We start from the raw sequence: 13892 nt of genomic DNA on the forward strand, positions 1-13892 counted from the left end.
ATTCTTGTCTGAGATCCTTTATTCTAAAATCTAGCTTACTGAAAGACAAGAGCAATTCTAAGCCACAGAAAAAGGCTCTTCTTTTTATTGATTTAATTAGCCTAAATTTTGATTTGTATAATTAAAAGTATTTGCAATATTTAAACACTGTCCAAACTTGTTTTTTATTGGTATAGTTGAACTTTACAACAGTGTGATAAAATACTATAAACAAAGCCTTCAGGTAGAGAAAAGAAGCAAATTTAAATATATTAACCAGATTAAAGCATGCAAAAGATCCAGTGTTAACACACTAAACCATAATATACTAATGGTATCTAATTTACACACATTATATTCTGTCATAAAAATATTAGTAAACATCAAATTGAAATTTGGTGAATGAACTTGATTCCCCATTTATGTATAAGATATGATACATCCTTTCCATATATATTAAGAGAAATTTGGTATTGGTATATATTTACTACCCATGTGCTGTAAATGATGGTTAGAAATGCATTCTCCTAATTTCCTCTATGACATTAGAAAGTACTAATGAATTAACATGGGTCACTAAGGGACCAAAATTCCTTACTATTCACATTCACTTTTCCCATGAAAAGCTTCAAATATAACTCTAATAAAAAAATAGAGTTTTCAAGGCAAACTTTCAGCAAAATTTACAGAAGCAGATTTAAAAAGAAGACTCAATAACTAAGCTAATACTCAAAAATACAATTAACTAGGAATTATCTCTTTTTTACCTTGATATTAAAATATAGTGGCCTCAGCAAGAGGCTGACATGCCATTAGGAGTCCCATAAGCACAAGGGACAACCCAAAGAGATGGAAAATGTCTTTTTATTCACAAATTTTCACATGTTCACATTTAAATTAAAGGTGTTGAGAACGATTCATGTTCATGCTTTTTGTTTGTTTGCCATTATAACTCTGAGTGGGTAAGAACTACTTGAGATTTCAGAAAGTAACTCTGTAGAGCTAATGTGGCCATTACCAGGATATTACATTGAATTTTAGGAAAGGAGTTGAAATGGCTCCCACAAAGTACTACTGCTCTTTTAACAAGTAGACGAGTCCATTGTGGAGAGAGTCAAGATGCTCCTGTCGTTGGTATAGAAAGGATCCGATGCACTCCATGATCTAAAGTAACAATAAGAGAAAAGTTTGGCTCACCAGGACCTATGTCTTAATTGAGAAAAAAACTTACTCTAAAACTTAAGACCAAAATGTAATTTGAGTATTAAAGTAATCACTGACTGATTCATTTTTAAATGCTAAAAGGAAGTTCTTCCTACTAGCATTGAATGACCAAAAACATTCCGTTTATATTATACAAAAACTTGGGAAAATAATGCTCTAGTCATCATATAAAAATAATAGCCAAAATTTAAACATTCATTAGCATTAAAACATTCTCTATAGGTAGTACAGCATAAGACATTCTTAAAATCTTAACTCAATAAAAAATAAGTATGTTATTATGAGTTATGCACATTCAATTTTACTAAAAAGCAACTAAGCTGTATTGTGATATCACAGAAGCAAACAAAACTGCACTTACCAAAACCTTTGGAATGAAATAGCATTATATCCATAATTTATTTATTTTTACCATAAATTCTAAAGATTTTAGCACAATAGCTTGAATGTAGAGAATGGTTTATCAATAGGCATCAAAGACACCTATAAGTCACTTAGAGTTTTCACGTAATTATGAACATTGATCCTCTGGTCTGGAAAAGTTAACTACTATCTGAATGATAAAGCCTATAAACAATTCAGTACATAATACTATACTTGCAGCTGTATTAACTTAAGTTTTTAAATAGCTCAAGATCAAAAATAGCCTCCCATGCTTAAAACACCCTAACCACTCTAAAGACAATATTCAAATAACCAAGTCAAAGGTGGCTTTTCTTAGAAGACTAGAAAAACTTAACAATAAATAAATTTTATGTCATTTTGAAGGGTTCCCATTTTCCTTAAACAAAGATGTTAGAAGAAGAAACTAGCATTTAAAATAGTCCAAACTCACTTTTATCATATAACTGCTGTTTTCTAAGAGGCTCTATATGTAGTTCAATGTAAATCAATTGAGCAGTCATAATGAAGTTTGGAACCTAGAAATTTTACAAAGTTGGAAAAGAGAGAAACAAACAAGCAACAACCACACCAATAGTTTACAGAATTTACTAGTTTCTAGAAAACCTTAAACAATATCTACCTTAAGTTTAAGGAAGGGCTTGTTCACTACCGTCTCTCTAGCACCCAGAACTGTGCCTGGTACATGGTAGACAGTATTTGTAAAATACATGAATGAAATGGAACCATGAACATTTCTTAGAGTAAGTATTCATGCAAAAAAAAGTATGCTCAGATATATATGACAAACCTAAGTATCAATATCAACACCCCAACTATCAGGAGTCAAGTTTTCACTTCCCAATTGCCAATCTTTTATATAAAAATTTCCTCTTGCCAACCATTGCTTATATAGAAAAATATTAGATAAGGTTCCCTTATTTTTTATCTTTTCAAAGCACACATGTGCATTCATATGTTAAATATCGTATGTAACAGAACACTGAATACCGAATTACACACCGACTATTAACTCCTTTCTATTTAGAAAATAGTTTTGATTAGGATAAAGTAACTGTTGGTAAAATACATACAGAAAATCATTTATTGCTAAAGTACAACAGCCCTTTAGGGAACAACATGGCAGATCCTTTATATAGCACCATGATGCTACCTTTGAAACCAAGCTTGCAATATGGCATATTCCTTTGACAACATTAATGAATGAAATATAAGTAGAACTTTTAATGCTTGGATACTAAAAGTTTAATCAGCAGAGAAATCTGTCATATGAAAGCACTAGTTGCATTTCTCTAGTGATGCCCTCTTATGTTTAATATGTTAATGGAATAGGCCATGGATTTCTACAGCTGGTAATAAAGGTACCAGCCTTGCCCTACCTTTTAAATTAGACAAGAAATAGAAATGTGGCATAGAAGCTACTCAAAATCAAAACAGAAATGCCTAACACATTTCACTAATACAATTACATATAAACAACAGGAACAAAACTCTATGTATCAAAATAACTTTCAAAGTTTAAATACAATGTTAATGGATCTATGATAATTTTCATACATCCCTTTGAAAAGCACCAAGTTGTTTTGCATGTTATATGACCTTCATCCACTTGGAAAAAAATAAACAGATCTCAACACACTTTTTAGATTATTCATTTGAAGAAAAGGAGATAATGAAAGTAGGAACCAGTAATTATAACCTTAGATGTTGGAGATAACTGGAAAAATATTTAGTCTATCAAATAATATATTACTTACTTTTAAATATTTCATTAGAAAAGTAAAAAAATAAAGTCCTATATAAAAAAGAATATGATACACTTCTAAGTGAAAGGAAGTACAGATAACAGTTACCTGCAAGAGAACAGGCTGAAATAAATCATATAATACCTGGGGCAGGTGCAAGAGGGATAACGCAGCAAAAAAATGGCTATGTAAAAAATAAAGGAGACTTATTACCTAAATAATTGATACCTAGAAAATGGGAGTATATATCAAGCAGAAAAATATTTTTTGGCTCATTTAAAATTAATTCTAATTTTTTGTAATAGTGAAGATGTATACTATACTGTCATTAAAGAGAACTTCATGTATACGTAGAAACTTTAAAAACTGTGAATTTCTACAGTAGTCTCTTGTTCTGACTCCCACCTTAGTTCTGTGCAATAAAGCTATCTTAGTAAGTAAAACAGTATAAATTAGGTCCTTCTGAAAGTTCCTTTGGAAAACTTGTTGGTCTGGTACATGACAGCTGCTTTTTCACACTGCATTTTATATATACAATTATGTAAGTCATAACATGCAAGTCCCAATAAAAATTAACTGCTCACAGTTATTCTTTTATGTGAAATAAAATTACTACAAAATGATATTACAGCATTATGGAAATATTTTTGATTACATGTTCTGATAAAAAATAAACAGGACTGAAACCATAGACATTATATTAACATAAAGGTGCTATTATGAATGCAACTGTACCATAAAGACATGGCTATAACTAAAGTCACAGCAGGAACTTATTAATAAGTTCAACTGTAAAAGTTACTTAAATTTTATCATATATGAATGATACCATACTCATCATTTTTAAAACACAAAAGCTAATTCCTTTATCAACCGATAAGAATAGTGCCCCCTCCACCCTTGATCCTCTGCTCTTGGTATACTTTCCAGCCTGTCTAAGCCACGGTGCACACAGAAAGTGGTGCTATTCACATGGTGCACTGTGGACGATGGAAATCACCGTCTACGCCCGCTCCTCTGTAACCCTTCACGAACACCAGCACTCTGGTGCTCTCATTTTAGGAATGTATCATTCACCTAAAGAACACCAAAGTGTGAAGTTACTTCTACTCCTTAATATCTCGTCCATTATATGTCTCTTGGGGAAATGTATGAAGAAATGAATGCATTTCACTTTTAAAGAAATTTAAGTGCAATTTACCAAAAGAATCTGTCTTGTTTGTTATGATCCACAAAAGCAAACACTGATAAATCTTTTAAGAAATAGATTTGGAAGAAGTAAAAAATGCTAAGATTCTAATAAACTGCAATTTAAAGAGCCCGTTTTAACTTAAAAAAGTTAAAAATCATAACTCATTTTAAAATCTCATTACAGAGATAAAAAGCAGTAGGAGAGCAGCAGTACAGTCTGTGTGTTTATAAATACCTCAAAGTCTCAAATGACTGACTAGAAAATATAGATGAAGAATCAGAAAAGCAAAATCTTTTGATGTTACTGTTATATGTAGATTATTTTGTAAATACTAAAAGTAAACAAAAATATATAGGAAATAAAACAGCAGTATAGGTATAATTTTTATAAAGTTGTAAAAACCAAATAAAAGTACTATATACACATTTCTATTCACATTTTAGAAAAATTGTGAAGCAAAATGTTTTGTTCATTAGATGAAGTCTCTTCAAAGATGCTTTCTCTTCCTTTGTTAGTGAAAGAATCCCTGACCCAAGGCCACAAAGTAAAATCTACCATCACAGAGCGCTAACAGATAGCACACTTCCTGCTTCAGTTAGTAAAACCAGCTGCTGACTTATTTGGTATCTAGAGATGCACGTTCATCTGCTCCAGTTTACAGGACACTCATCTGCAGCAAAGGCTACTTAGAGAAATGTCACACCTGCTGACATGGGTTGGACTACATCTTCCAATTACTCGTTCCAGCATTCTTCCAACAGATGCGCACGCTGTTTCTCCTTCTGAGAAACAGCACATGGAGTCCAAGCACTTGATACTTGAATTTGTTTCAGTAAGCTGGAGAAGTTGAAGCAGAAAAAAAATTAAGTTATTTATAGCTCTGGACTTCCAAAAAGCATTAAAAACTTACAACAAGCACCTTAGAACTAAAAGCAATGCACGTAAACATGTTTTCTATAATATGGAAATGTATGGTATGGAAGGCTTAATTTAAGAGTAATCATACAAAAATATTAAATGATACTGTGTCCTAAATTTGAGGTTAAAATAACTACAAAAATAAGTAGCTGAATATTATTTAAATCTGTAAAGATTTTAATTTTTTAATCTGTAAAGTCTTAATAATTTATTATAGTCAAAATTATTTATATCAACTACTCAGAAACTTAATAAACTCCAATTCTTGAGTTTTTATTTTGGTGAAATGCTCCTGCAATTTCAATTAAAAATGGATAGCAATCAAGAAAAATGGGGTGTGAACTATTTTGAAGACTGGGAAATAACCAGGCAGGACCTAACCGCAATCTCCAACAACTAAAATAACAATAATACTTATGTACTGTTACTATGTACAAGCTTTTAAGCATTCTACATAGTTATCCTTGAAAAAGCACATAATTTACCTTAAATTGCTGAGCAATTATTAAGTGCCAACCACACCCATAATCAGCAGATCTTACTTTTTAAAAGTTAACTAATGAAACATGTATTAACATCAATTAAACAAGTGACTAAGTAGTTCTAAGATTTAAAAAAGAATTTCTGAAAGTATGCAAGATTTATATTGATTCAGGCATAAATAATTTCAATCCTTTTAAATGAGGAGGAAAAACAGTATGCCACATAACTCAATGAATCCCAACCTGATTTTGATTAGTCAAGGGTACTCCTAAGTTTCTTCAGGTTTGCCATTTTAAACAGACTTTATTTTCATTCACTTTCCTTTACATATCTAACATACTGCATAATAAATATTTCAAAAGTATAAAGGAAGATCAACAAAAATTAGATCGACTAGAGAGCTGCAATTCATAAAGGTTGGGAATCACCAAGTGTTGAGAGCAGGCATGGCCACGGGACACTTGTGGAGACACAATGGACAGAGATGGACATGATGGATGAAAATAACCTGACATTCTGAACCAAACCCACGGGTGGAGTCCTGGACAATCCCTGCTGAGTAATTCTACCTAATACCAAGCAGTGCTAGTCAACATAATTTCTGTTTGGCAATTGCCTGACTGCATCAATGTCCTAAGATCTGGTAAGCCAGCGGTTCTCAACCATGGCTTTAGGCGACTCCTGTGTTTTGGGTCACTTTAGGCCCCCCGCTGGGGTCGCGACCCACAGGTTGAGAACCGCTGTGGTAGGCACTGAGAAACAGACAAATTTTACCTCTTTCTTTATAATACCCTTGGTTTAGAGCTGTTTACGGTATTGTTTCTTGAACTATTTTGTGAAATGTTTGCAGACATTTCACAAATGAAGTTCTGTGGCCAATTAAGTTTAGGAAACTCTAGTTCAACAAAGTCTAAATGGACTTTTTGAGTAAAAGATTGTCAGTCTCTAATGGGAGAGAGCTAGACACAGCCCAGTTCTCAAATTTGTTTTTTCAATAAGAGCCCCCAAACCCCAAGGGAACATTAATCAACACTATGCAGAATATTAATATTCAGAGGAATAGTTTAGGAAGTGCTGGTCAGGTAACAGGATTTCATTAGTTTCTCGGTTTCCTCCTTGGTTCCCTGGGTTCCAGTTTTCCCTACCTCAAAAATCACCCTCCGTAGGCAGCAGGACGCTACTGCTCCCTCAGGAGGCCTTTAAGACGCCCCACATAAAATGACCTGCCTTTCCTGCTTTACTTCCCAATGCTCCTATACAGTTAGCACACAGCCAACCAGGCAGTGTACCCTGCCTGCGGGCATGAGTACAGCCTGTCACCAATCAGGGTCAGAATGCTGACCTCTACACACCAAGTTCAGTTTAAATACCACCCTCTTCCTGAAACCTCCCTCACCTCTCAACCATCAGTCATCTTTCTAGATTCTATTCTACTGCTCGTTTGTATCACTTAAATTCCACTTATATTAATTAAGCAAGGCATTGTGCTTAATAAAGGACAGGAGGTAAGTCATGAACAAATAATAATGGTAGTTATACTAATGCAATGCTTACTATGTGCTATTTCCTATCTAAGATGCTTCTCATGGCTTATCTCATTTAAAAATTATAACAACCTTTTGGGATAGGTACCATACTCATATATTTTATAGATAAGGAAACAGAGAGGTTAAGAACTTATTCAAGGTTACCTAGTCTTGATTTCTTGGATCCCAGAGCCCATACCTCTTTACCATGCCATTACACTCCCTTCTTATAATTATAGTCTGAGGCAGAGTACAAGTATCAAAAAAGAGGAAGGAAAGCTCAAACCCAGCTGTAGTTGGTAATGGTGGGAGGGCATAAAAGATTTGATGAAAAAGATGGCATTTGAAATACATCTTGAAGATTGGATTGGATTTCAATAGTTGGAGATGAGGGAGAAAGAGCATTTTAGGCTAAGTGAAGAGAATGTGTAATAATTGTGTGTGGGCAGAAAAGTATATCATGTATTCAGTACACATAGCTTAAGCAAAGAGATAGTTGTTACTCTTGCCCCCACTGCAAAAAAGACTAGTGTGACTCAAAGCATGATCCATGGATTGTTTTGGTCCAAAAACAGTTACTGACTTATGAGGATGTGTTTTCAGTCTCAGAGGATAAACGATTAGAAAATTTTAAGGCAATTTTGACAATACTTTTATAAATGTTGAATCTAAAAATAATTTAAAAGTTGGGGCTTATTTTATATATCTTTTCTTCCCTTTTATTGAATTTATTAGGGTGACACTGGTTAACAAAATTATTCAGATTTCAGGCATACAATTCCACAACACATCATCTATGTACGCTGTACTGTGTTCACCACCCTAAGTCAAGTCTTCTTCTGTCACCATTTATCCCCCAATATATGCCTCCACTTCCCCCAAACCTTGGCAATCACCACACTGTTGTCCGTGTCCATGAGTCTCTTCTTTTTGATCAATCCCCTTCACCCCCGACCAAGCTCTCAACCACCCCTGACAGCTAACAACTGGCTCTCTATTTATGAGTGTCTCTATTTTGCTTATTAGTTCATTTTGTTCATTAGATTTCATATATGAATGAAATCATACTGTACTGTACTTGTCTTTCTCTGACTGGTTTCACTGAGCATAATATTCTCCAGGTCCATCCATACTGTCACAAACGGTTAAAATTTCCTTATTTTTATGGCCACACAAGATTCTACTGTGTAAATGCACCACAGTGTTTTTACACACTCATCTACTGATGGGCACTTGGGCTGCTTCCAAATTTTGGCTATTGTCAATAACACTGCAATGAAAAGAGGGGTGCATATATTTTTTTGAATTGGTGTTTTCAGGTTTCTTCAAGTAAATTCCTAGAAGTGGAATCACTGGGTCATTAAGGCAGTTCCATTATTATTTTTATTATTTTTTTAAGTGAGAGGAGCAGAGGCAGAGACAGACTCCTGTATGCGCCCCAAGTTCTGCCCATCTGGGATCCTTGCTCTGTTACAACCAGAGCCATTTTCTTAGCATCTGAGGTGGAGGTGATGGAGCCATCCTCAGTACCCGGGGCTAACTCACTCCAATCGAGCCACAGCTGCAGGAGGAGAGGAGAAGAGAGAGAGAGAGAGAGAGGCGAGAGGCGGAGGGGTGGAGAAGCAGATGGCTGCCTTTCCTGTGCTCTGGCTGGGAATTGAACCCAGGACATCCACATGCCAGGCTGATGCTCTACCACTGAGTCAAGTGGCCAGGGCCACCATTTTTAATTTTTTGAGGTAACTCCATACTGCTTTCCAGTAGTGTAGTCATTCACACAAGTGTGAGGTGATATCTCATTGTGGTTTTAATTTGCATTTCTCTGTTGATTAGTGACATTGATCATCTTTTCATTTTCATGTGTCTGTTGGCCATCTGTATGTCCTCTTTAGAGAAGTGTCTATTCAGGTTCTTTGTCTATTTCTTAATTGGGTTGTTTTTTTTGGGTGTTGAATTTTATAAGTTCTTTATAATTTTTGGATATTAACCCTTCATCAGATATATCAGCAAATATGTTCTCCCATTCAGCGGGTTGTCTTTTAATTTTGTTGATGGTTTCCTTTGCTGTGCAAAAACATTTATATATCTTTAAACTTCATTTCCTAGTAATTAATTTTTATTGTATTTTTTAAAAGCATTGGTCTGTCTGCCTGACCAGGTGGTGGCGCAGTGGATACAGCATCAGACTGGGATGCGAAGGACCCAGGTTTGAGACCCCGAGGTCACCAGCTTGGACCCAAGGTCGCTGGCTCGAGCAAGGGGTTACTCGGTCTGCTGTAGCTCCACGGTCAAGGCACATATGAGAAAGCAATCAATGAACAACTAAGGTGTTGCCAACGAAAAACTAATGATTGATGCTTCTCATCTCTCTCCATGTCTGTCCCTATCTATCCCTCTCTCTGACTTTCTGTCTCTGTAAAAAAAAAAAAAAAAAAAAGCATTGGTCTGTGAGGACTAGAAATTAAAAACTACAAAACAAAGCAAGAAAACAGCTAACTGGTCCTATACCACATTTATCTGGGGAGCACTGAACTAGACCAGTAACTAGGGAGAGCCAGGAGTTTGTCTGGTTCTCCCTAGTTTAATAACATATACTTTGCCTAGCTAGTGCTTAACCAACTGATGGGAAAGATGACATCTACAAGGTCAGCAGCTTTTAGCTATCCACATATGTGAAGAACACTTTCACTCTAAAATGCAAGGACAGGTATTAATAAATGCGCAACCCAACAGAGTAAACATCTCGAAATATCAAAAATAATATAAAGAAATAACTTCTTCATATCACTTTTTGAACTAAGCAGAATATGTTTACTGTTTTCACTAAAAAGAAAAAAACTCCACCTGCTTTGAAAATGCTGAATGCCAGTTAATTGTTTTTGCACAGCTATCTATAGAAAATAATACACTGTTCTCCCACAAACCTTCAGGCTCCCCCACTTTCTCACACACATCTGAGCTCATTCAGAAACCAGGAGCCCAGCCAGAGGACACGGAGCACAGCTACAGTTTAACTGGGGGTGGTAATGGGGTGGAGCATTTAAATCTCATTTCATTCAACATAAGGAAAGAAAATCAGTACTTTTTTTTTTGGATTAATTGTAAATACTAAAATAGAAAAAAATGTATGGTAATGGAACTGAGATCCTGCCTGGTGGCACACAGAAGTAATTTATGACTGATGAATTTGTAAGATCTCCACTCCACCACACCTGCACCCCGGGAACCACATCACTTAGGCTAGAAGGGCTGCCAAGCAGAACTAGTCAAGTTTCAACATGACTATGTATGGCTAATCAAAATGTTCATCTTTACAGAACTTGCCTTTTGAAAGAAATTCTGGCTCACTGCTATTTCTACTATTTTTATATCAGTATGGTAAACATTTAAGTTTCTCCTATTAGAGGCTTCTACAAAATATCTCCCTTAAATTTTCTAAATGTGAAAAAATTGTCATACATTTCTAAATCTTTTAATTACTCCTATCATGATACCTTATCAAATTAATTTTTTTTTAAGTGAGAGAGACAGACAGACAGAGAGGAACAGACAGACAGGAAGGGAGAGATGAGAAGCATCAATTCTTTGTTGTGGCTCCTGAGTTGTTCATTGATTACTTTCTAATATGCATTTTGACTGGGGGGCTCCAGTCAAGCCAGCGACCTTGGGGTTTTGAACTTGGGTTCTCAGTATCCCAGGTCGACGCTCTATCCACTGAGCCACTGCCTGGTTAGTTTCAAATCAAATGGTTTTAAATTTATATATAAATTACTGAACAATTAACATTATCTGTTCTTTTGCCTTTGAAATTTTTTATATACTTGATATACAAGGTAAGCACACTGCATAACCTTAAAGGATATATTTGGAAAGAAGCATTAAACTATAATTATTTAAAATAAAGAAGCTTGGGCCTTTGCCAGTTAGCTTAGTTGGTTAGAGTGTCATCCCAATACAGGCTTGACCCCCCGTTAGGGCACACACAATTTTAATGGAGGGGGTAAAGAAGAACAGCACTAATGACATATGGCACTAAGTCATGGCATGGCTAGTATTAAAAATTCCAGTTTTTGGCCTTGGGGGTGGCTAAATGAATACAGCATGGTCGTGGTGGGCTGAACTCATGCAATCCTGGGTCAGGGCACATATGAGAAGCAACCAAAAAGTGCAAAACTAAATGGAACAACTAGGTGGAACAACGAGTTGACGCTTCTCTGTCTCCTTGTCAGATCAGCAGAAAAAAATAATTCCGTTTTCTAAGTATCATTTACAGCATTTTGTAGGATAAGCATTTGGTAGAAATAATGTCAATTTTCTTCATTTCAACCTTCAGATAAAAAAGCTGCTCAAGCCCTGGCCGGTTGGCTCAGCGGTGGAGCGTCAGCCTGGCATGCAGGAGTCCCGGGTTCAATTCCCAGCCAGGGCACACAGGAGAAGTGCCCATTTGCTTCTCCACCCCTCCCCCTCTCCTTCCTCTCTGTCTCTCTCTTCCCCTCCCGCAGCGAGGCTCCATTGGAGCAAAGATGGCCCGGGTGCTGGGGATGGCTCTGTGGCCTCTGCCTCAGGTGCTAGAATGGCTCTGGATGCAACAGAGCGATGCCCCAGAGGGGCAGAGCATCGCCCCCTGGTGGGCATGCCGGGTGGATCCTGGTCGGGCGCATGCAGGAGTCTGTCTGACTGCCTCCCCGTTTCCAGCTTCGCAAAAATGAAAAAAAAAAGCTGCTCAAGGCGTGACCTGTGGTGGAACAGTGGATAAAGCGTTGATCTGGAACACTGAGGTTGCCGGTTCAAAACCTGGGCTTGCCTTGTCAAGGCACAGATGGGAGTTGATGCTTCCTGCTCCCCCCCTTCTCTCTCTCTAAAACTGAATAAATTAAAAAATTTTAAAAAAAGCTGCTCAATAAGTAAGCACACATTTAAAAATAACACTAGTTTTATCAAGTGTCATATTTATCAGGTATGCAACTACATAGTTCCTATGGCAGCCTTAGTAATATTAGTCTTTTAAAGGTTTGATTTTAGTTGTTACAGAATTTTATTGATTCAGAAAAGAGTAGCTTTTAGTGGTAAACAACTAACCATAGGCCATTAAGGTTTCCTGTCACTACTTTGTTAAATGATGCAGTATCTGTATCTTTTTATTTTTTTATTTTATTTATTTTTTTACAGGGACAGAGAGTCAGAGAGAAGGACAGATAGGGACAGACAGACAGGAACGGAGAAAGATGAGAAGCATCAATCATCAGCCTTTCATTTTGACACCTTAGTTGTTCATTGACTGCCCTCTCACATGTGCCCCAACCGCGGGCCTTCAGCAGACCGAGCAACCGGCGACCTTGGGTCCAAGCTGGTGAGCTTTTCACTCAAACCAGATGAACCCGCGCTCAAGTTGGCGACCTCGGGGTCTCGAACCTGGGTCCTTCCGCATCCCAGTCCGACGCTCTATCCACTGCACCACCGCCTGGTCAGGCAGTATCTGTATCTTTGTCACAAGAGAGAAAGGTAATTGTAGTTGGCTGAAATAGTTTTAAATGTATTCTCTTTTTGGGAGAGGCAGATTTCAGGTCTGAGGCTTAAGCACTTGGGTCTTCAATGAGAATGTCAGTAGCCCTAGAATTCTACTGCTATCCCTATGGTTGCTAGGTACAGCTGAAGAGAGCATTCAGAGGAGGAAAAGAGATTAGAAAAATGACAAGACAATAAAGGCTTAAGAGACAGGTGACAGTAAGAGAGATGACTAGGAGACCCTAGCCCAGGGGTCGGGAACCTTTTTGGCTGAGAGAGCCATGAATGCCACATATTTTAAAATGTATTTCCATGAGAGCCATACAATGACCCGTGTACGTTATGCATTATCCAATAAAACTTTGGTGTTGTCCCAGAGGACAGCTGTGATTGGCTCCAGCCACCCGCAACCATAAACAAGAGCGGTAGGAAATGAATGGATTGTAATACATGAGAATGTTTTATATTTTTAATGTTATTATTTTTTTTATTAAAGATTTGTCTGCGAGCCAGATGCAGCCATCAAAAGAGCCACATCTGGCTCGCAAGCCATAGGTTCCTGACCCCTGCCCTAGCCATGGTAACATTTCAGGCTCACAGCCTTCTGCCTGGTTTGGCAAGGCTGACCAATTTTTGAGTATAGAAACAAATGCAATTTCAAGACAGAAAAGAGTGATATTATATATATGTATTTTTTCAAAGTGATTTTTATCTCAAAATATATGCCAAAGACAAAATATATGAGAAGAAAAATATTCAAGATATATTTCATTCAACAAATTAAAACAGTAATAAACAGGAAAAATTGCCAATTAAGTTTTTACTAACCCAGCAACTTTACTAAGATCATAATCATGGTTTGAGGATTCTTCTCCTTGTTTATAGAAAGGAAGATCAAATGTCACAGGATGGTGAGAA

General features: G+C 36.5%; 1 protein-coding gene across 4 annotated transcripts in view; it reads right to left on the reverse strand.

Annotated features, from left to right (window-relative positions):
* Window positions 1–636: 636 nt before the first annotated feature.
* The window catches only part of ATP11B (ATPase phospholipid transporting 11B (putative)), a 142633-nt gene continuing 129377 nt past the window's right edge, over window positions 637–13892 (reverse strand). For all 4 annotated transcript variants that reach the window (XM_066347696.1, XM_066347698.1, XM_066347695.1 and 1 more), the window contains 2 exons: window positions 5246–5379; window positions 637–1143 (listed from right to left, as the gene is read on the reverse strand). In XM_066347696.1, the coding sequence (XP_066203793.1) occupies window positions 5277–5379 (103 nt within the window). In that variant the 3' untranslated portion in view covers window positions 637–1143; window positions 5246–5276. The remainder of the gene's footprint in view (window positions 1144–5245; window positions 5380–13892) is intronic.

The sequence above is a fragment of the Saccopteryx leptura genome, chromosome 8 (genome assembly GCF_036850995.1).
Source record: "Saccopteryx leptura isolate mSacLep1 chromosome 8, mSacLep1_pri_phased_curated, whole genome shotgun sequence".
Taxonomy (NCBI): domain Eukaryota; kingdom Metazoa; phylum Chordata; class Mammalia; order Chiroptera; family Emballonuridae; genus Saccopteryx; species Saccopteryx leptura.